The sequence below is a fragment of the Emys orbicularis genome, chromosome 4 (assembly GCF_028017835.1).
Source record: "Emys orbicularis isolate rEmyOrb1 chromosome 4, rEmyOrb1.hap1, whole genome shotgun sequence".
NCBI classification, from domain to species: domain Eukaryota; kingdom Metazoa; phylum Chordata; order Testudines; family Emydidae; genus Emys; species Emys orbicularis.
In genome coordinates, this window is record NC_088686.1 from 23,639,675 (window position 1) to 23,662,131 (window position 22,457).

The 22,457-nt window shown below is 42.4% G+C and overlaps 1 protein-coding gene across 2 annotated transcripts in view; it reads right to left on the reverse strand.

The window, feature by feature from the left end:
* Positions 1-12,730: 12,730 nt before the first annotated feature.
* PPP2R5C (protein phosphatase 2 regulatory subunit B'gamma) overlaps positions 12,731-22,457 on the reverse strand; it is a 183,277-nt gene continuing 173,550 nt past the window's right edge. For both annotated transcript variants that reach the window (XM_065402392.1, XM_065402393.1), the window contains one exon: positions 12,731-12,974. In XM_065402392.1, the coding sequence (XP_065258464.1) occupies positions 12,843-12,974 (132 nt within the window). In that variant the 3' untranslated portion in view covers positions 12,731-12,842. The remainder of the gene's footprint in view (positions 12,975-22,457) is intronic.

A 22,457-nucleotide genomic window follows, 5' to 3' on the forward strand; every position in this document is an offset into this window, starting at 1 on the left:
TGATAATTGAAATATTTTGAGTGAAAGCATCAATAGAACTAGGTAAGAAATGTTGCCGAATTTCTGTCTGATGTCCCGGCCATTAAACAGAAATTCACATTATGTGTGAGAGACCTTCACAATGCTTTGTTTTAAAAAATAGAAATTGCTCTTTTTTTTAGAAATTGCTCTTCTGGCAAAAATCAGAATAATTTTCTGCAGTTTTTGCCAAATTTTCCTCTCTCTGCACCAATCATTTTTTAGATATGGATTTTTTTTTTTGCATCACTAAAGAATATGTTGTGTTTCAAAGTATGACAGTTCTTGTACTTTTCCTTCAACATAATGAAAGTAGTCCTAAGCACTATTGGTGTAACAATGTTGTTCCTATGCAAAGGAAAATACAGCCCTGTATCTTTCTGTGGTCTTAAAATAAGAGTTTTGTCAAACCAGTACAGATCTAATTTTGTTCTCCCAACTCAATTAGTCTCAAAGCCACTTCAAATTATTTGTTGCTTTGAAAAATTTAGATGTGAATTCCCTTTCATAAAGAAATAGCCCTGCCTGAAAAATCAAGCAAACCCCTTCCTGCCTCTAGTGGCAGAATGACATGGTATGCATTGTGTGTGCTCTCCCCTACAAACCTTACTCATGCAGGTAGTTCAAGGGCATGTCTTCACTACCCGCCGGATCGGCGGGTAGCAATCGATCTATTGGGGATTGACTTATCGCGTCTAGTGAAGACGCGATAAAATCGATCCCTGATCGCTCTGCCGTCGACTCCGGAAATCCACCGCGGCAAGAGGCGGAAGCGGAGTCGATGGCGGAGCGGCAACAGTCGACTTGCTGCCGTCCTCACAGCCAGGTAAGTCGACCTAAAATACGCACCTTCAGCTACGCTATTCACGTAGCTGAAGTTGCGTATCTTAGGTCGACCCTCCCCCTCCCCCCCATAGTGTAGACCTAGCCCAAGTAAAGTCATCAAGACTGAGTTATGGTTGTGTTGGGTTTTATGGAAGCTCTCAGGATAGATTTGAGATGTGTTTAGTCTTTGTTGTGTACCATGTGTTGAGCCTTTTCAAAATAAGCACAGGATCAAGTAACTCTAGTTGACTTATCTGCGTTAGTCGTGGGAGAATTGGGACTCTGACATTTTAAATTGGTTTTAACATCTCTGCCATTGTTATGCTGCAGTCTTGTCATATTGCTATGTTTTAAGCAGGACTGGTGCCAAAGAATAGCTTACTCAATCATTTTGGAAAAAATTCTGGCTCTGATTTAAAAGAAAAAAAATTGAGCGTCTCAAATGTTCCTGTCCGGAAAAGGCCACATTCAGATACAGACCATCTAGCTTCAGGCCCAGGAATACATGGTGGTGGGGTTTGGTGTTTTTGTAGAGTTTATATTTTGCTGATTGAAAACCAGGATGGAATTTTCATCATAAAATGAAAATGCCAAAATTCACAATTGTGATGAAAATGTTTATTGAAATTACATTTTTTGATTTTTTTTTAACCAGCTCTAATGCTGTTATTTATGTCCCTAGCCCCTATTTACATATTAACATTGCTGAGTGTTATTTACATGCTTAAAATGTGACTCATTTCACATCTCCCCATATATCTCATGCTCCACGTCCACCTCCTTGCACTGTTTTTTCCTCTCCAGCCCCAGGCTCACAGGTCATGTTTTGCCATCACATTTTAACATAATGGCTTTTCTTCCTTACTGGTGGGCTGGCTGGCTGGGCTCTCCTCCCTACCCCCAGCTCTGCTCCCTGGTCTTATCCCTGCCTCTGCTCTACCTGGGTGTATTCATTGGGTGCCTGGGCTGCTCCTGCCTCCCACTTGACTGGATCCCACAGGTTGCTGCTCCTCCTGCCCATAAAGACAGTGGGTCTCTACATCGGCACAACAGTCCACCTGCACGGATCAGATTGTTGTATTAACCTTCAATGTGTTTAGCTGAAAAGAAGTGTCTGTGTAACATGTTGATTTTACTAGTTCTAATTTGACATCCATTGTTCAATTATAGCTCTTGAGCCATCTCCTCCAAGCATTTATTGTCCAATTCTTCTGTAGAGGCACTTTTTGTTGTATCTGCTTCTTATTGAGGGGTTGATTCTACATATCTTTCATCATTAGAAATATCATCACTTGGTAATATTCTTAATAAAAGTCTTGATTAGTCCAGATATCCCAATATGGCCATTGTGGGGGACCATACAGGAGAGGAAGTAGTATCAAAGGTTGTTCCCACCACCTGTGATGTCTTCCCCAAAAATCATCTTTTTTTCTCTCTGGGGATATCAAAAAATGGGTTCCTGCATGTATGGGTAGGAGAGCCCTGCTCTGAGATTGAAAGGAGGTCCCTATTCAGGACTGGGTGCTCGGGGGGGTGGAGATAGGAGCTGAGAGGGAGGGACATGTCGCTGCTTCCGGGGAGTCTCCCAAGGTAAGCACCGCCCACTCCCTCCTGCACCCCAGCCCTGAGACTGCCCCAGCAGCGGCCAGTGCGGCTGGCCCAGGGGTTGCCCAAGCTCCTCAGGTGGTCCCTGGGCCAGCCATACTGTCTGCTGCAGAGGTCCCGGAAAGTCACAGAATCCCGTGACTTGCATGACCTCTGTGACAAACTCGCAGCCTTAATTGTAAGTAGCCTAAACTCGATCTCCAAGTTCTTCCTTGCCCTGAACTTAAGGGCTAGACAGAAGTTTCACACATCCCACAGAAGTGCATCTCTTAGCCAGCAACCTTACTAGGAGTGGCCTTTGCTAACTGGCAAGTTAGGCATTTAAACCCTGGGGAGATAGGCATGTCCTCCTGAGGAAGGTGAGCCTCCCCAAAAGAAGAGAGGAAAAAAACAATCCTCTTAAGTACTAAACTAAAAAAAACTAAACTAGCAACTAGGAAGAAAGTGTTTTAAGCAAGGCACCTTGAAGCAGACGTGTTAAAGTTCGGTCTCAAGCTGAGATGGTTGAGAAGGAAAGGCCCGCACAGACCTATTTAGGCTTGGTGTGCAGTATGAGGATGCTTGCGCAGGCCACATGGCTGCTGCTAATGAAGATCTTCAATTGAAGGCATGTGGGGCACACATGCTTCTTAAGTGGAGCACCCATAGGGACATGACTCAAAGAAAGTCTGTTTTCAAAGTGAAAAACTGGGACTCCAATCAGGCATGAGTGTGCAAAGAAAGTGTTTAGGAGGTGGCATAAGAAAGGGAGGTGGGAAGGAAGAAGTGGTACACTTTTTCTCATCCTCTCTCCTTTTAAATATAAGAAACAGACATTTTACAGTACAGGACAAGGAGGGAGAACACAGTATTTGAGTCATACCTTCACTGTTCTGTCCTACCCTCAACTTCTTCAACTCGTGTCTAGCCTTACCTTTCCCCTCGTGTTCTCTCACCTCACGCCCACTCCACCAATTGGTTGTACTCTGTCCTGCACTCATCCCTGCCAACTCAACCCAACCAGTTTAAAACTCGCCACATCCCCTTATGCTCACAAGCTAAGTACCCCTCTTCTTCCTACGTAACTTCTCATCAGGTCAGATCTATTCCCTTATCTTTGAATCATCACCCACTCTGCCCCTGCCAGCTGACAAGCCCTCCTCAAATCTTCCAAGTCCAGGAAGCCCATCCATCCCCAGGCACAGAACCATTTCCCTTCCTTCCACCTACCACCTCCAGGCTCAGAACCAAATGCAGAGGTAGAAGGAAAAGAGTAGCGACAAGGAGCAGATTCAGGGAACCCTAGATTCTGCCTCTGTGAATTAATGTGAAAAAACCCCACAGAAGCCTTATTCCCTTTTCTGTGGTTCCTCCCTCTGCTGCTTGCAGTCTATGGCTGTGTCTACAATGCACGCTTCTTTTGGCAGTGTGTAGAATATGTACTCGGGCAGCCTCCCAGTACAGGTTTAAGTAGCAGTGTAGACAGTGAGGCACTGCTTAGGTGAGTAGAGTAGACACGCCTGGAGGGTGTGGGTATGTACCTGAGTGCATACACTACAAGGCTCTCTACTAGCCCAAGCTGTGCTTTCCTGTCCATATTATTTTTAGCAACGTAGTGTCCCACTGCCTCCCTGCTGCTGGAGCCTTTCCCCGTTGCAAGGAAAGGCTCCGGAAGTTCCCCAGTGAGTCTTTCCCCATTGCCAGAATCTTTCCCTGCCGCAGTAAAAGGCTCCAGTGGTGGGGAGCTGCTAAAGCCTTTTCCTGCTGCCTCCCCGCACCAGAGCCCTTCACTGACACGTGTAGCTACATACTGCTGAAAATGGTGTGTAGTGTAGACATAGCCTGTGTGTTGCAGTGGCAGGAGACCACAGAGGCTGTAGCAGTTTGAGCCTTCTCAGGACTGCCTGGGAGCAGTGGATGGTACTGCACTGTGCAGTATATTAGTTGCACTAAACCAGTGGTTTTCCAACTTTTTTTCTGGCGACCCAGTTGAAGAAAATTGTTGATGCCCGCGACCCAACGGAGCTGGAGATGAGGGGTTTGAGGTGTGAGAGAGGATTAGGGCTGGGGTTGGGGTGCAGGAGGGGGTCAGGGCTCTGGGCTGGGGCCAGGGATGAGGGATTTGGGGTGCAAAGGGTTCTGGGTTGGGGGGCTCAGGACTGGGGTGCAGGCTTACCTCAGGCGGCTCCTGGTTAGTGGCACAGCGGGGGTGCTAAGGCAGGCTTCCTGCCTGTCCTGGCACCACGGACCACGCTGTGCCCTGGAAGTGGCCAGCAGCAGGTCCGGCTCATAGACAGAGGCGCACAAGCAGCTCTGTGCAGCTCTTGCCCGCAGGCACCGCCCCCCCAGCTCCTAGTGGCTGGTTCCCGGCCAGTGGGAGTGCAGAGCTGGTGCTCGGGGCAGGGGCAGCGCGCAGAGCCCCGTGCCTCCCGCACCTAGGAGCCAGACCTGCTGCTGGCTGCTTCCGGGGCGCAGCACGGTGTCAGAATAGGTAGGAACTAGCCTGCTTTAGTCGGGCAGCACCTCCAACAGGACTTTTAATGGTCCAGTTAGCAGTGCTGATCAGAGCCGCCGCATCCCAGTGCCTTACATTATGCAACCCGCAGTTTGAAAACCACTGCACTAAACTACAACGTAGCTGATAGCTGTGGCATTATAGTTGAGCTCCATTAGCTTCTAACATCTAGCCCTCCATGGTTAAACAGATTTTTAAATTATTTTATAATATGCAAAGACCAGCTGCGGTACAACACTAAGGATGAAAAAATAAATCAGGCAGTCAATATTCCAAAAGGTGAGAGGTATATTGCAAAGGACATCTATCTCGATATAACGCTACTCGATATAACACGAATTCGGATGTAACGCAGTAAAGCAGTGCTCCGGGAGGGCGGATCAAAGCAAGTTCAATATAATGCGGTTTCACCTATAACACGGTAAGATTTTTTGGCTCCCGAGGACAGCGTTGTATCGAGTAGAGGTGTATTAAGTTTGGCTTGTTCCACTATGTGCATACTTTATGGCATGCATTAACTTAGGCAGTGATGGTGATTTGCATGTAACAAGGCAAACAAGGGGAAAAAAATACTACATGGAAAATGGGGCTGAAGTTTAAAAAGGCACCTTCAAGCTAAGATTATTTTGAGAAAATATTTTAATAACTAAAATGAAACCAAATGAGAGGGTAAGGGGAATTAGAATGAAAAATGGAACTCAACATATTATATTTAGGGCTGTCAATCGCAGTTAACTCACCCGATTAAAAAAATTAATCACGATAAAAAAATTGTGATTAGTTGCAGTTAAGTGCACTGTTAAACAATAGAATACCAATTGAAATTTATTAAATATTTTTAGATGTTTTTCTACATTTTCAAATATATTGATTTCAGTTACAACACAATGCAAAGTGTACAGTGCCTACTTTATTTTTATTACCAATATTTGCACTGTAAAAATGATAAACGAAATATATTTTAAATTCACCTCATACAAGTAATCTCTTTATTGTGAAAGTGCAATTTACAAATGTAGATTTTGTTGTTGTTGTTACATAAGTGTACTCAAAAACCAAACAATGTAAAACTTGAGAGCCTACAAGTCCACTCAATCCTACTTCTTGTTCAGGCAATCACTAAGATAAACAAGTTTGTTTACATTTACGGGAGATAATGCTGCCCGCTTCTTATTTACAAAGTCACCTGAAAGTGAGAACAGGCGTTCGCATGGCACAGCATTGCAAGGTATTTACGTGCCAGATATGCTAAACATCAATGCTTCAGCCACCATTCCAGAAGACATGCTTCCATGCTGATGACGCTTGTTAAAAAAAATAATACATTAATTAAATTTGTGACTGAACTTCTTGGGGGAGAATTGTATGTCTCCCCTGCTTTGTGTTTTACCTGTATTCTGCCATATATTTCATTTTATAGCAGTCTCAGATGATGACTCAGCACATGTTTGTTTTAAGAACCTTTCACTGCAGATTTGACAAAACGCAAAGAAGGTACCAATGTGAGATAGCTGCAGCACTCAACCCAAAGTTTAAGAATCTGAAGTACCTTCCAAAATCTGAGAGGGACAAGGTGTGGAGTATGCTTTCAGAAGTCTTAAAAGAGCAACATTCCAATGCAGAAACTACAGAACCCGAAACACCAAAAAAGAAAATCAACCATCTGATGTGGCATCTGACTCAGATGATTAAAATGAACATGCGTCGGTCCAGACTACTTTGGATCGTTAATAAGCAGAACCTGTCATCAGCATGGACACTTGTCCCCTGGAATGGTGGTTGAAGTATGAAGGGACTTATGAATCTATAGCACATCTGGCATGTAAATATCTTGCGATGCCGGCTACAGTAGTGCCATGTGAATGCCTGTTCTCACTTTCAGGTGACATTGTAAACAAGAAGCGGGCAACATTATCTCCTGCAAATGTAAACAAACTTGTTTGTCTGAGCGATTGGCTGAACAAGAAGTAGGACTGAGTGGACTTGTAGGATGTAAAGTTTTACATTGTTTTATTTTTGAATGCAGTTATTTTTTTTGTACATAATTCTACATTTGTAAGTTCAACTTTCATGATAAAGAAATTGCATTACATTATTTGTATTAGGTGAATTGAAAATACTATTTCTTTTTTCTTTTATACAATGCAAATATTTGTATTAAAAAATAAATGTAAAGTGAGCACTGTACCCTTTGTAGTCTGTTGTAATTGAAATAATTGAAAATGTAGAAAACACCCAAAAATAATTAAATAAATGGTATTTTATTATTAACATCATGAATATACATGATTAATTTTTTTAATTGCTTGACAGCCCTAATTATATTATTCACTAATGGCAAATGTTTTACAGGTATATATTAAATGAATTCTTGCATTCATTATAAGTGAAGAAACCAGAATTTATTTTTAACAGCAAGATATGGGCAATCAAGTATTTGAGCCCAGCTCAAACTAAACCCCTCACCCTGCGACACGAAGTCCCTCCCTCCAATACAAAATACTTGCATATTTTCAAATATATCAAACAATGAAAAAATAAACACATTAACTTTAGAAATAACCACCTATGCACAAAAATACTTAATTGTGTATGCAAATGTATTGTATATACATAAAACGTTTAGCTATCTTTTTTTACCTTAGAGTTAAATTGCAACCCCTACCTGACTCAGCAGTGAAAAGTAACAAGAGTCCAGATGCTGTGATATGATAGAACAGAATGACATTTCTTAATTAGCTATGTATTTGAAAATTAAAGGCATTATCTGTGATCTTCAATAATTCACAAATACACTAAATGTATACAATTCAAATCCAAATCAGATATTCATCCTATTCTTACTAAAAATGGAGAATCGTGTAAAAAACAAATGCATCCCTCCCTCCCCAGATATTTGGCTGAAATAATCAATTGTTTATATTGGCAATGTTTGGTCTTCTTTGCACCTTGGTCTAGGGACACCGTGTATGTTAATGCTTTTGGAAATTAGATTTCCAACTGCAAGTTCTGGTTATTTCCAGTTTTTGTTTACTATGACTGTAAAAATGATTGGAGGATGCTTGGAGAGTGTTAATCTGTTACTGTAAAAGCATTCTTTGAACTAGTTTTTAAATGTTTCATGGGTTTATCGTATACACTTACATACAGTAACTCCTCACTTAACGTCATCCCAGTTAACGTAGTTTCATTATTAGGTTGCTGACCTATTTGTCAAGGCTGCTTCCCCACTTTGAACTTTAGGGTACAAATGTGGGGGCCTGCATGAAAACTTCTAAGCTTAACTACCAGCTTAGATCTGGTCCGCTGCCACCATTCCCAAAGCTAATTCCCTTCCCTGGGAAGCCTTGAGAAACCTTTCACCAATTCCCTGGTGAATACAGATCCAAACCCCTTGGATCTTAAAACAAGGAGAAATTAACCATCCCCCCTCCTTCCTTCCACCAACTCCTGGTGGATCAAGATCCAAACCCCTTGGATCTTAAAACAAGGAAAAATCAATCAGGTTCTTAAAAAGAAAGCTTTTAATTAAAGAAAAAGGTAAAAATCCTCTCTGTAAAATCAGGATGGGAAAATAACTTTACAGGGTAATCAAACTTAAAGAGGTCAGAGGACCCCCCTCTAGTCTTAGGTTCAAAATACAGCAAACAAAGATAAACACTCTAGTAAAAGGTACATTTACAAGTTGAGAAAACAAAGGAAAACTAACACGCCTTGCCTGGCTGTTTACTTACAAGTTTTGAAATATGAGAGGACTTGTTTAGAAAGATGTGGAGAACCTGGATTGATGTCTGGTCCCTCTCAGTCCCAAGAGCGAACAACAACCAAAAACAAAGAGCACAAACAAAAGCCTTGTCCCCTTATTGGTCCTTTGGGTCAGGTGTCAGCCAGGTTACCCGAGCTTCTTAACCCTTTACAGGTAAAAGGATTTTGGAGTCTCTGGCCAGGAGGGATTTTATAGTACTGTACACAGGAGAGTTGTTACCCTTCCCTTTATAGTTATGACACTATTAGAGAACATACTCCTTTAAAGTCCTGCAATGTTTCCTTATAACAGTTTGCCTTCCCCTGCCTGGTGCTCCTGCTGGGGAGTGGGTCGGGGACCGGGGTCTTGCGCCGCTCCGCTGGGCATTCCAGCTGGGGAGCAGGGTCAGGGCATGGGGCCTTGCCCCGTTCTGCCTGCCTGGTGCTCCTGCCGGGAAGCGGGGTGGAGGCGCAGGCCTGGCCCTGTTTCACCTGCTTGGTGCTCCTGTCGGGAAGCGGGCGGGTGGGAACGGGGCAAGCCCCTGTGCCCCGACCCCACTACGCCCCTGCCTCAACCAAGCTTCACAATCATCATTGGTGAGTACAGTATTAAACAGTTTGTTTAAAATTATTTAAAACTTATACTGTATATGTATGTGTCTTTTGTCTGGCAAAAAAAACTTCCATGGAACCTAATCTCCCCCCGCCCTCCTCCCCCCCCCCCCAATTTATATTAATTCTTATGGGGAAATTGGATTCACTTAACATTGCATTTTTCAAGAACATAACTAGGATGTTAAGTGAGGAGTTACTCACAATACCCTGTGTGGTACAGTGTTTATAAAGTACTGAAGATCCTCTGATGATCCAAGAACTATCATTTGTAAACTGAAAGAAAAATCTAGATTAAAAAAAAAAATGTATTTGCTGCATCTGTTTGCACCATCTGATGCTGTCCTCTCCTTTTCTGTCTTACTGGGAATCCTTAATTTTGCTGCTGCTTTGCTAGAAATCCTTCCAACAGATACTTATTTCAAGTTTTTATAGGGAAGCTAATGTGGTATAAGAGGTGTTTTTCTTTGGTATTTGTAGGATGGTTTGAGGGATTCTTCAAAATAGTTTGTGTTTAATGCAGTACTTGATACCTGCACTAAAAATTAAGGTTATTTATGGTAGAGAATAACCAGAACTTGATGCTGATTTATTTCTAAGACTTACCATAAATTTACTTGTAATATTCACAAAGGCACCAATACTGAACTGCAATTTTATTCTTTAACTTATGTGCTATTGTCTCAAAATTGTGGATGATTTTTAAACCAGTGGTAGTCTGCACATTCACCAGAAGGTTCTGTGCTAAATTTAGTTTCATGATCAGCAAGTAAAATTCACGTTCTTTATTTAGTCCATATAATACACCATTTTTAGAATTTTAAAATTAGATAAAAGAGCATAATAAATGGCAGGTGTATGAAGGTTGTTCTTCATAAACAAGGTCAGAACAAAATCTGAATTACAAAATGTTAAAAAATTTGTAGGTACATTTGAACTTAACATTTTACTAAAACAAAGTTACAGATATTGTCTAATGAAAAATAATTGTGCCACTTACCTATTTTTGCTGTTTCTAGGAACTTTTTATTCTGTACATCGGACCATTCTGTACAAAATATGAAGTCTACATTTTTATTACTTATTACCATAAAACAAAGTACAATGTATGTACAATATTAAAATAAAGCCACACTAAAAAGACACTTGTAATATTACTTTTGACATTTCTGATGTACAGATGTAATTTTTGAGAACATGGAAAGGTGTCAAACACAGAACTTTATGAAGAAGAACAGCCACCAAAATTCTACTTTATTTTTACTTTTTATTTTGGATGTAGTAGTTTTAGAGTAGTTTAGTACATGACTATACAAAATATATAAATGATGGTAACAAACAAGCCAAACAATCAGTGCTGATAATTTTTGGAATACTGTCTAGGCAAATGTTCTATGGCCCAAAACCTCAAGTGTGAATTTCTGACAAACTTTAATTTAAAAAAAAAAAAAAAAATTGTATCCCCTCCCTTTTTTTTTGGTGAATGTTTATCTTCAGTAAAGAACAGAAATAAAATCTAGACAGTAAAAGATGTTCTTATATGTTGAGCGTTACACAATCAAACATTGATATACAAGTTTTTTCCCTAGGGTAAAATAAGAGTACTTCTTTCCAGAAACCTCTTGCACAAACATATTGAACACCAATCAAATCAAATTATTTGATAATTTACCAGCTAAAGATGGAAGTTCAAACAATGGTATATCAAAATACATAGACATTGCTTTATACAATTAAAAAAGCACCCTTTTTCCCTCAAAAGGAGAAGGCATCTTTAAACGGTTTTAATATAGTTTATCATAATGGTAAAGCATATTCTCTTTCAAGTTTAACAGGAAGTGTTTTCACACACAGTGGACTTTTCCACTTGAAGCTTTAGGTGGTCTTTCAATTTAGTTGTTTTTTTTTTTTTTTTAGAAATAATTCCCACCCACTAAAATGACTTTTTCCAATAGACAATGTAATAAATATTGGACATTGTATTTTCAATGCAACCAACAGACAGCAGGCACTACATCTGCACAATGTTACAATGAATGTCTGCTTTGCACAATATTTTTATGGATGCAGGAGACCTCTTTTTTTTTTAAAAATAAAAAACTATTTTTAAAGAAGCCACATTTTTATCTGTTTATGCATCAAGACATTAAACATTAAAGTTATATTATGTTACTGCCAGAGACAAAAGAAACTAGTCACCCATTTAGAATAGCAGAACACATCTCAAACAGCTCTTAAGCAGGATAAGTAAGTCAAAATACTGGCCACCCTGAGAGAAATCAAATATTGAAGACAAAGCACTATATGTTTAAAGAGATTTTCCTCCCGTGCTTTTCCATCTACAACAAAAAGCTCATTACATGCAAGTAATCTTGTGGAATATATAGCAGCATTTGAAGATCATCAGCAACTCAGATGCATTTTCATTTTACCTGTGAGGTGTATTTGTAATATATGTGCTCTTTACAACACACAAAAATATATTCACGTAAAACTACGGTCACTGTTGATTGATCAGCTCTTAAACTCACATCTTTTACCTGTTTTTACTTTATAATACAAGCTATTGGTGTTGTGTTTCACTGAAAGGCAACAATGTTTGTCTGTCTGAGAAGACTAATGCAACTTAAATGACATCATGGTATCTGCCACAGAATATTGAACTCTTAGAGCCCAAGAAAAAATGCTGAGTATTAAAAGCTCAGATAAGGGAGAAACAGTGTTTTACTAAACTGAAAACAAGGAATGAAAATCAAAATATAAATATTTTTATATTCAATTTATTCCCAGTCAAGGTAGATAAATTTTCATTTTAGGAAACAAATTCTTCTACCAATTGACTTTTGGAATACTGGTGCTGTATTACATACTAAAGACTGGAAAATATGGCTTTAAATACATGTAAAGTACTAGGACATGGTATATATATGTCTTTATCCTAAGTAAAGAAACAATTTACAGAACTCTTAGAAAGCAACCATGATTGAGGATTGTCATGAAGTTACCATTTTGTAAGCTGTGTTTTATAATAGGAAAGTAAAGAACTGTATATTTTCAAAACTGCTGGTATATTACAAGACAATAGTAATGTGGAAACAATTTCAAAGTTGAGAAGTCTTAGAAAAACATGTAATACTTAAATCCGAAAGAATTTTGCTTTTGAAAACAGTGTTATCATAGTACCAACTATCAGTCATTCAAATGACTTCAATTTTGGTGGAAATAACTTACAGAATGTTATTCTCAAGTACTACTATAAAACTATGCATGTTACCAACTGGTACTTTGACAACACCACCAGAAAAACGTGGCCACCTAATACTAGTCAACCCATGGTTCTGCATATGGAATCAAGTAATTTACCATTGTTTGAACTACTAATCTTGAGCTGCATACTGTATTAAGTTATTGCCTACAGAACTGGGTTGAAGAAAGCTTTGACTTTTGTGTAACTGATTGGTATGGCACAAAAAAGTAAGTTCTCTACTGTAGAACCGAGTCCAGAAAAAAGTTTTCCTCCAAAATAATATTTCACTGTAATAGTCTAATGCCCATCGTGTGATATTAGCTCATCAGCTCTGCAATGGGATTCCAAGGCTTTCATGGTGTAGATATCCTGAGGCAGTTCTGACTTGCGTCGCATAAGAGGACGATCCTTTTTCTGATCTCTCTGTGCCTGAAATCAAAATGCAAAACAGTTGGCCAAAAAAGTTATTTGCCAAATACAAACTAATATTCAAGAATCTTTGCTCATGCTCCTATGTACATTTACTTTAGGAAGAGGATTAAAATTTGCGTTGAAAATGTTTGCCATATTTCCTTCCTACCCCAACTATCCATATATTATTTTCAGTCAAGACTATTTTGTTAAGTAAAAAGAGAAGATCAAATATTGCTTTATAACAAGTCCATCTAAAACATTTTCAGCTTTATTAGTAAAATCTTATCCCCCCAAATTATTGTCTTTGCTTCTATATGATGCAGTTGCTGATCTACCTTCTCCATACCATTTGTTATGTCTTCTCCCTAAGGTAAACAGTCCTAATCTTTTTTCATGAGAGTTTTTCCACCCTTCTAATCATTTTCATCGCACATTTCTGAACCTTTGCTAATTCTGACACGTCCTTTTAAAGAATGGGTGGCAGAACTGAATACAGTATTTCAGATAAGGGAATATCTTTGATTTATAGAACAGCATTATAAGATATTTTCTATCCCATTCCTTATGCACCCTAATATTTTGTTTGCTTTTTTGACCACTGCGGCATATTGAACAGAGGTCCTCATTCAGCTGTCCTCAAAAATGCTGTATTTTTCTTGAGTTGTTATAGCTAACCAGAATCCAGTAAGGTGTGAGAATAGTTAAAATCCTATGTGCACTTTACATTTGTCAACATTGAATTACATCTGCCACTGTGTTGCTCATTCACCTAAGTTAAGTCTGTGCTGAAGCTTCTCCCAGTCTTATTTAACTCAAACAACTGTCATCTGCAAATTTTGCCACCTCACAGTCACTGCTCACCCCTTTCCCCCAAATTAACAAATCTAATGACCACCACCAGACCTAGCCCAGAGCCTCAGGCAGTTTGCTGTTAACCTTTTGTCATGATGAAAATTGACCATTTATTCTTACTCTGTATTTTTTTGTCTCGGAGTTTCTGATCCATGACAGTACTTTGCCTCTCAAACTACTTAGTTTTTTCAATAGTTTCTTGGTAAGTACTTTGTCAAAGCCAAAATAAATTACGTTAACTGGGTCTTGTTCATCGACTACTGTACTGGCCTGTTCAGAGAATTCTAATAGATTAGACAACCATGATTTCATTTGCAGAACCCAACTCTCCAGCCCAACATCCACTTCCTCCTCTCCTGCTATCATGCTGTGGAGTCTTTCTGGCGGAAATCTTGTGACACGGCTTTCTCCACTATAAAATTTTCCTTCTCATTCAGTTCTACCACCTTCCTAGCTAAAAAACTACTTCTCCAAATTAACTGAAACCCATGCCTGTAATCCCAGCCACCTTTTTACCACCTTTGACTCACTCCTCAAACGTTCCCATTTCTCCTACCTCCACCTCTCTCTCCTCATAGGATGGATCTCACCAATTTCTTCCAAGAGAAAATTGACAAAATACAATGTGACCTTTTCCCCTCCCTTATCTTGCTTTCTCTTCCCCCTTTCACTCTTACGACTCTCTCCTTTCTCACAGACAGATTTTCTCATCTGCTCTTCCCTCTCTAACTCTTCCATTTGACTAAGTGAACCCATATCTCCTGCTTTTCTTTGCATTCACTTATTCCCTCCCTTACTTTTCTCCTTTCCCCCACAAACCCACACTCCTACCTCTTTTCTCGACCACTGTGGACATCACTATCATTCTGCCTGTCACTCAAGCCCATAACCTAGGCATCACCTTTGACTCGGACCTCTCTTTAGGTTTTCACATCCAAGCTACATCTAAATCTGGCAGATTCTTTCTGCAGAACATCTCTAAGGGTATGTCTACACTACGGGATTAATCCGAATTTATATAATTCGAATTTTGGAAACAGATTGTATAAAGTCGAATGTATGCGGCCACACTAAGCACATTAATTCGGCGGTGTGCGTCCATGTACCGGGGCTAGCGTCGATTTCTGGAGCGTTGCACTGTGGGTAGCTATCCCATAGTTCTCGCAGTCTCCCCCGCCCATTGGAATTCTGGGTTGAGATCCCAGTGCCTGATGGGGCAAAAAACATTGTCGCAGGTGGTTCTGGGTACAGCCTCACCCCTCCCTCCATGAAAGCAACGGCAGACAACCATTTTGCGCCTTTTTTCCTGGGTGAACACTGCAGACTCCATACCACGGCAAGCATGGAGCCCGCTCAGCTCAAGACAGCAGTCATGAACATTGTAAACTCCTCGCGCGTTCTCGTGCAGTTTATGCTGAGCCAGGACCTGAAAAACGAGGCGAGGCGGCGACGGCAGCGCAGCAACAAGCGTGATGAGGACATGGACATAGAATTCTCTCAAACCGCGGGCCCCGGTGCTTTGGAGATCATGTTGTTAATGGGGCAGGTTCTATCCATGGAACGCCGATTCTGGGCCCGGGAAACAAGCACAGACTGGTGGGACCGCATAGTGTTGCAGGTGTGGGACGATTCCCAGTGGCTGCGAAACTTTCGCATGCGTAAGGGCACTTTCATGGAACTTTGTGACTTGCTGTCCCCTGCCCTGAAACGCCAGAATACCAAGATGAGAGCAGCCCTCACAGTTGAGAAGCGAGTGGCGATAGCCCTGTGGAAGCTTGCAACGCCAGACAGCTACCGGTCAGTCGGGAATCAATTTGGAGTGGGCAAATCTACTGTGGGGGCTGCTGTGATGCAAATAGCCAAAGCAATCACTGAGGTGCTGCTACGAAAGGTAGTGACTCTGGGAAATGTGCAGGTCATAGTGGATGGCTTTGCTGCAATGGGATTCCCTGTGGTGGGGCGATAGATGGAACCCATATCCCTATCTTGGCACCGGAGCACCAGGGTACCCAGTACATAAACCGCAAGGGGTACTTTTCAATGGTGCTGCAAGCACTTGTGGATCACAAGGGACGTTTCACCAACATCAACGTGGGCTGGCTGGGAAGGGTTCATGATGCTCGCGTCTTCAGGAACACTACTCTGTTTAAACGGCTGCAGCAAGGGACTTACTTCCCGGACCAGAAAATAACCGTTGGGGATGTTGAAATGCCAACAGTTATTCTTGGGGACCCAGCCTACCCCTTAATGCCATGGCTCATGAAGCCATACACAGGCAGCCTGGACAGGAGTCAGGAGCTGTTCAACTACAGGCTGCGCAAGTGCAGAATGGTGGTAGAATGTGCATTTGGCCGTTTAAAAGGTCGCTGGCGATCGTTACTGACTCGCTCAGACCTCAGCCAAACCAATATCCCCATTGTTATATCTGCTTGCTGTGTGCTCCACAATCTCTGTGAAAGTAAGGGGGAGACCTTTATGGTGGGGTGGGAGGCTGAGGCAAATCGCCTGGCTGCTGATTACGCGCAGCCAGACACCAGGGCGATTAGAAGAGCACACCAGGAAGCGCTGTGCATCAGAGAAGCTTTGAAAACCAGTTTCATGACTGGCCAGGCTACAGTGTGAAATTTCTGTTTGTTTCTCCTTCATGAAAACCCACCCCCTTTATTGACTCATTCTCTGTAAGGAACCCACCCTCCCCCTTCCCCCAGCTTGCTTTCAAAGGAAATAAAGTCACTATAGTTTAAAAATCATTTATTCTTTATTGATTATAAAAAGAGGGAGAGAACCAGGGTGGGGTTTGGGAGGAGGATTGGCGGGAAGGAAAAGGCCACTAAAAAAAGGTTAAAAAAATGACAGCCTTTTGCTTGGGCTGTCCACTGGGGTGGAATGGGAGGGTGTACGGAGCCTCCCCCCCCGCGTTCTTACACGTCTGGGTGAGGAGGCTATGTAACATGGTGAGGGGGGTTATACAGGGGCCGTAGCGACACTCTGTTATCCTGCTGCCGTTCCTGAACCTCCACCAGACGCCGGAGCATGTCTGTTTGCTCACGCAGCAGCCCCAGCATTGCATCCTGCCTCCTCTGATCTTCCTGCCGCCACCTCTCATCTCGAGCGTCTCTCCTCTCCTCACGTTGGTCCCTCCTGTCCTCACGTTCACTGGCTTCTTTCCTATACTTTGAAACTGTCCCCTTCCACTCATTCAGATGCGCTCTTTCACTGCGGGTGGATTCCATGATTTCTGCGAACATCTCGTCTCGTGTCTTCTTTTTCCGACGCCTTATCTGAGATAGCCTTCGGGACGGAGGAGGGAGGCTTGAAGAATTTGCAGCTGCTGGAGGGAGGGAAAAAAGGAGAGAATTTTTTTAAAAGATACATTTTGCAGAACAATGCTTATACTCTTTCACGGTGACCAACACTATTCACATTACATAGCACATGTGATTTCTGTGCAAGGTTGCATTTTGCCTCTTAATATTGAGTGCCTGTGGCTTTGGTGTTAGAGATCACAGACGCAGGTCCGGGCAACAGAATTCAGCTTGCATGCGGCCATGGTAAACCATTGTCTTTCGGCTTCTGCGCCCTGCTTTCCCACATACCAAGCAAGCCCATTGAGTGCTGCGGTTTTCCTGTTAACCTTCAGCAGCAGAAAACAAACTACCCCCCCCCCCCACATCCAGTTCTCTGGATGATCGCTTTATCCCTCCCCCCACCGCGTGGCTGGTATCAGGGAAGATCCCTGCAGGAACCAAACTAACACCCCCCACCCCGCCATGAATTCTCTGGGATGATCGCTTTACCCCTCCCCACACCGTGTGGCTGGTATCAGGGAAGATCCCTGCTAGCCAAACACGAAAAGCTCTGGGCCAATTCCCCCCCCCCCCCCCGCGCTTGGCTAACTGCAGGGAAGGATTTCTTTTCAGCCACAGGCAAACAGCCCAGTAGGAACGGCCAGCTCTGTCCCCTTAATTAAATTCCCGTATTTCAACCAGGTTACCATGAGCGATATCACTCTCCTGAGGATTACACAGCGAGATAAAGAACGGATGTTGCTTGAATGCCAGCAAACACCGGGACCATACGCTGCCAGGCTTTGTCATGCAATGATAGCAGATTACTTGCTGCAAGCATGGCGCGGTCAAGTGTCCGACCATGGAGGACGGAATAAGGCTGCACTGCCCAGAAACCTTGTGGCAAGGCTTTTGGAGTACCTCCAGGAGAGCTTCATGGAGATGTCCCTGGAGGATTTCCGCTCCATCCCCAGACACGTTAACAGACTTTTCCAGTAGCTGTACTGGCCGCGAATGCATCCCAAGTCCTCAGGGCAAAGTAATCATTAAAAAACGCTTGCTTTTAAAACAAGTTTTATATTTTAAAAGGTAAACTCACCTGAGGTCCCTTCCATGGGGTCGTGGTCTTGGATACTGGCTTGGGAGGGTACTTCAGTCAGGCTGAGAAAAAGATCCTGGCTGTTGGGGAGAACGGAGTGCTGGGTGCTCTCCGCAAGCTCGTCCTCCTCCTCCTCTTCCCCGTCCGCAGAATCCTCAGGTGTAGCTGATGAGATTATCCCCGCCTCGGAATCCACGGTCAGAGGTGGGGTAGTGGTGGCAGCCCCCCCTAGAACTGCATGCAGCTCGGCGTAGAAGCGGCATGTCCGCGGCTCTGACCCGGAGCGACCGTTTGCCTCCTTTGTTTTTTGATAGGCTTGTCTGAGCTCCTTGACTTTCACGCGGCACTAATCTGAGTCCCTATTGTGGCCTCTCTCCATCATGCCCTTGGAGATTTTTTCAAAAGTTTTGGCATTTCGTCTTTTCGAACGAAGTTTGCTAGCACTGAATCCTCTCCCCATATAGCGATCAGATCCGGTACCTCCCGTACGATCCATGCTGGTGCTCTTTTTCGATTATCGGCCTGCATGGTTACCTGTGCTGATGAGCTATCTGTGGTCACCTGTGCTCTCCACGCTGGGCAAACAGGAAATGAAATTCAAATGTTCGCGGGGCTTTTCCTGTCTACCTGGCCAGTGCATCCGAGTTCAGATTGCTGTCCAGAGCGGTCACAATGGTGCACTGTGGGATAGCTCCCAGAGGCCAATACCATCGAATTGCGGCCACACTAACCCTAATTCGAAATGACAATATCGATTTTGGCGCTACTCCACTCGTCGGGGTGGAGTACAGAAATCGATTTTAAGAGCCCTTTATTTTGAAATAAATGGCTTCATTGTGTGGACGGGTGCAGGGTTAATTCGATTTAACGCTGCTAAATCCGAATTAAAGTCATAGTGTAGACCAGGCCAAAGACACGGCCTTTCCTATCCATCCACACAGCTAAAACTGTCTTCCAGGCTCTCCCCATCTCTCACAAGTCGATTATGGCAACATTCTTTTCTCTGGTCTTGACAAATGCAACCCTGCCCTACTTATATCCATTCAGAATGCTGCTGCAAATATAACTTTCCTCTCTTTGCATCTCTACACTAGCTCCCCCTTCTCTATCGCATCAAACATAAGCTATTTGTTTTCACTTTCAAGGCTTTTCACGGCGTATCCCCATCCTAACTACCATCTTGCATTCACTATTGACAAGTCAATGTCTACCTCCAATTGGTCCATGATGCCAGCCTTCATTGCCCACTTATTACATCTTTAAATAAGCACCTTCATGCTTTCTCCCATGCTGCCCCTCATGCTTGTGAAGAGCTCCCTGTGAACATCTGCAAAGCCATTTTATTGTTTTCCTTCAAAATCTCTCCTTTGCCATGATGCCCATGAAAAGCTTGACAACAGTTAAGTTGCTGGTGTGCTGATACCGCTGCTTGTCATACTGAGCAATAGGGTCTCCTTGTACTCCCCTGTCCACTTCTATCTGCTGTCTCTTGTTTTATACTTAAGATTGTAAACTCTTTGGGTCAGGGATTGTGGTTTTCTTCTGTGTTTGTACAGCACTTAGCACAATGGGGTCCTGGTCCATGACTAGGCTTCCTAGGCGCTACAATAATACAAATAGTAAATAAAATAATAATAGATCTAATTATGATAATTTATATGTTTTGTAATTTGGTTTTTAATTATTTCAACCAATTTATCAGATATAGAAGAAAGACTTACTGGACTATAAATTCCCTGGGTCACCCATCACCTTTTTTAAATAAGCATATTTGCTGCCCCCTAATCCTCTGGTATGGTATGTGGTTTTAATGAGACTATATAATACTGTAAGCAGTACTTCATTCTTAAAAGTTTCTTCTGAACTCCTGGACCTATACCATCTTGTCCTAGTGACTTGCTTTATAATTTATAAATTTGTTTCAGTACCTCTTCTTTTGACATCTCAGTCTTTGATTGCATCTCATCTTTATTAATGAAAAACATCCACTGTGGTGAAGACTGATGCAAAGAAATTGTTTAGTTTCTCTGAAACATCTTTATCCTTAATTGCTTCCTTTACCTGCTGGTCAGCCAGCAGACCCATTGATTCTCTTGCAGGCTTTCTGCTTCTGATAGAATACTGTCCTAAATTCCTTCTCACATATTTCCTGCCATAGTTCATACTCCTTTCTATTGGCTTCAGTAGGGTTTGATTTCTGCTTTTTGAAGGACACCTATTTAGCTCAAATAACCTCATGAACCTTAGCCATGCTGGTTTACTTCTTGCCATCTGCTCCTCTCTCTGTTTAGGAATATGCATGCACCCTGAGACAGTTACTGTATCTTTAAGTAGCCTTCATACTAAATCTAACAATTTTAATTTCTTTCTTTTTTGAGGTTAGGGACCTTTTGACTACTTTTATTTTTTAACACCCCCCCCCCCCCCCCCCCGCTTTCTAAAGTTAAATGTCACCATGCTACGTTGGTAGTATGGGTTTTAAGTCTATGGGGTTACAGTTCCTCTCCCACTATTTTTCCTTTCCCAAGGATGCTACACTTAATTATATTGCTCTTTGGGGGCAGGGATTGTCCTTTGATTGTTTTTGTACAGCGTCTAACACAGTGGCCTCTTGGTCTAAGATTAGGGCTACTAGGCACTACAGTAATACAAATAATAAAAAGATATATTTTGAACACTACTACTTAATGTTTTATGCATATGCTTACTTTTGAACCAACTCCTATGAATTACATAGGACTAAGTTGAATATCGCTTCTCCTCTTCTGAGCTCTAGAACTTGCTGTTTGTTTAAAGTTTATTTAGATTGTAATCTCTTCAAGACAAGGACCATCTCATACCATGTATCTGTACAGTTACTAGCCCAAAGGGACCCACCAGTTTATATATGAGTACTTGAAGTCCCCCAATTATTACCCTTTATTAGACTTTGTTGCTTCTGATCTCATCACATTCTACATACTATATTCCTTTTTCTGATCTGGAGGCTGGCAATATAACCCTACTAAAATATTTGTATTCTTAAGATTTGGGGTTTGTATCTATACAAATACTACAATGCAGTTCCCTCAAAACCAAATCTGTCCCCAGATTCTGTGGACTCTTTTGGCTCTAATGGTACTTCCCCCACCTCTTTAACCTGATTTATATTTCTTCTATAGTTTAAAATCAGGTATGACAGTTTCCTATTAATTTTCTGTCATTCCACCATGTTTCAGGGAGGCATTTTATGTTAACGCCCTTTTCTACTGCCAGGCATTCTATTTCATGTATTTTTCTTTAAAGCTTCTTGCAGTGGTATATAGGCATTTACAGTAATTATTGATCATGTGCCTATTTTTTATTAAAATCCTTAGTCTGACCCCTTGTTGATTTAACAGAATTTACCTGTGATCTCAATCTGTCCCTGCTCTAGGTTGATTGTTCTCTCTGCCCTAACCTTTGCTAGATACAGAGATACATTTGTATTACTGATATTCCTAACAGATGTCTGTTAGACTGCAGTGCTCCGTGTCACCTGTCAGCTTTCTCTCAGCTCCTAGTTTAAACAATTCTCCCAAACTTTATTCATTTTGTGTGCCAGAGGTCTGGTTTTACTTTAGTTAAGTTGGAGCCCATCTCCCTCCACTCCCCTGGCCTTTTTTTTAAATAGGCACTCAACCTGCCCCAGTGCCTGAAATTCTCCTCTTTAAATCCTTGTTTTATCCATTAGTCCTGAGGGACTTCTGCACCAAAAAATTAAAAATTATGCGCACAATATTTTAAATTTCTGCAAATTTTATTTGTCAGTAGATAAATGTGGCTCCAGCATGGCAATGGGGAGCACAGGCCACTGGCTGCATTGAGGTGGGAGATCACCCGGAAGCCCCCACCTCCCCCAGTACAGGGACTCGGCAGCGAGGCTGCACTTGACACAGTGCAAGGGCTGGGTCTGCCCCAGAAACACTCCAGGGCCCTGCTCCTCTGTGCCAGGCACACCAGGTGTGGCTGGGCAGGCTCAGCCCAGCAGGATCCAGGTGTGGGGTGAGAGATTTTTGTGTGGGGCAATCTGGGTGTGGGCAGCTCAGTGGAAGATCTGAATGCAGAGGGGCTGGTTGGGGGGTTCCGGATGCAGGGGCAATGGGACTCTGCAAGGGGATCCAGGTGATGGTGGTTGGGCTCAGCGGAGTGGTATGGGTGTGGGGAGATGGGGGTCTCGGTGTGGGGGCTCAGTGGGAGGGTCTGGGTGCTGAGGGGGTGGGGCTTGATGGGGTGGGGGTC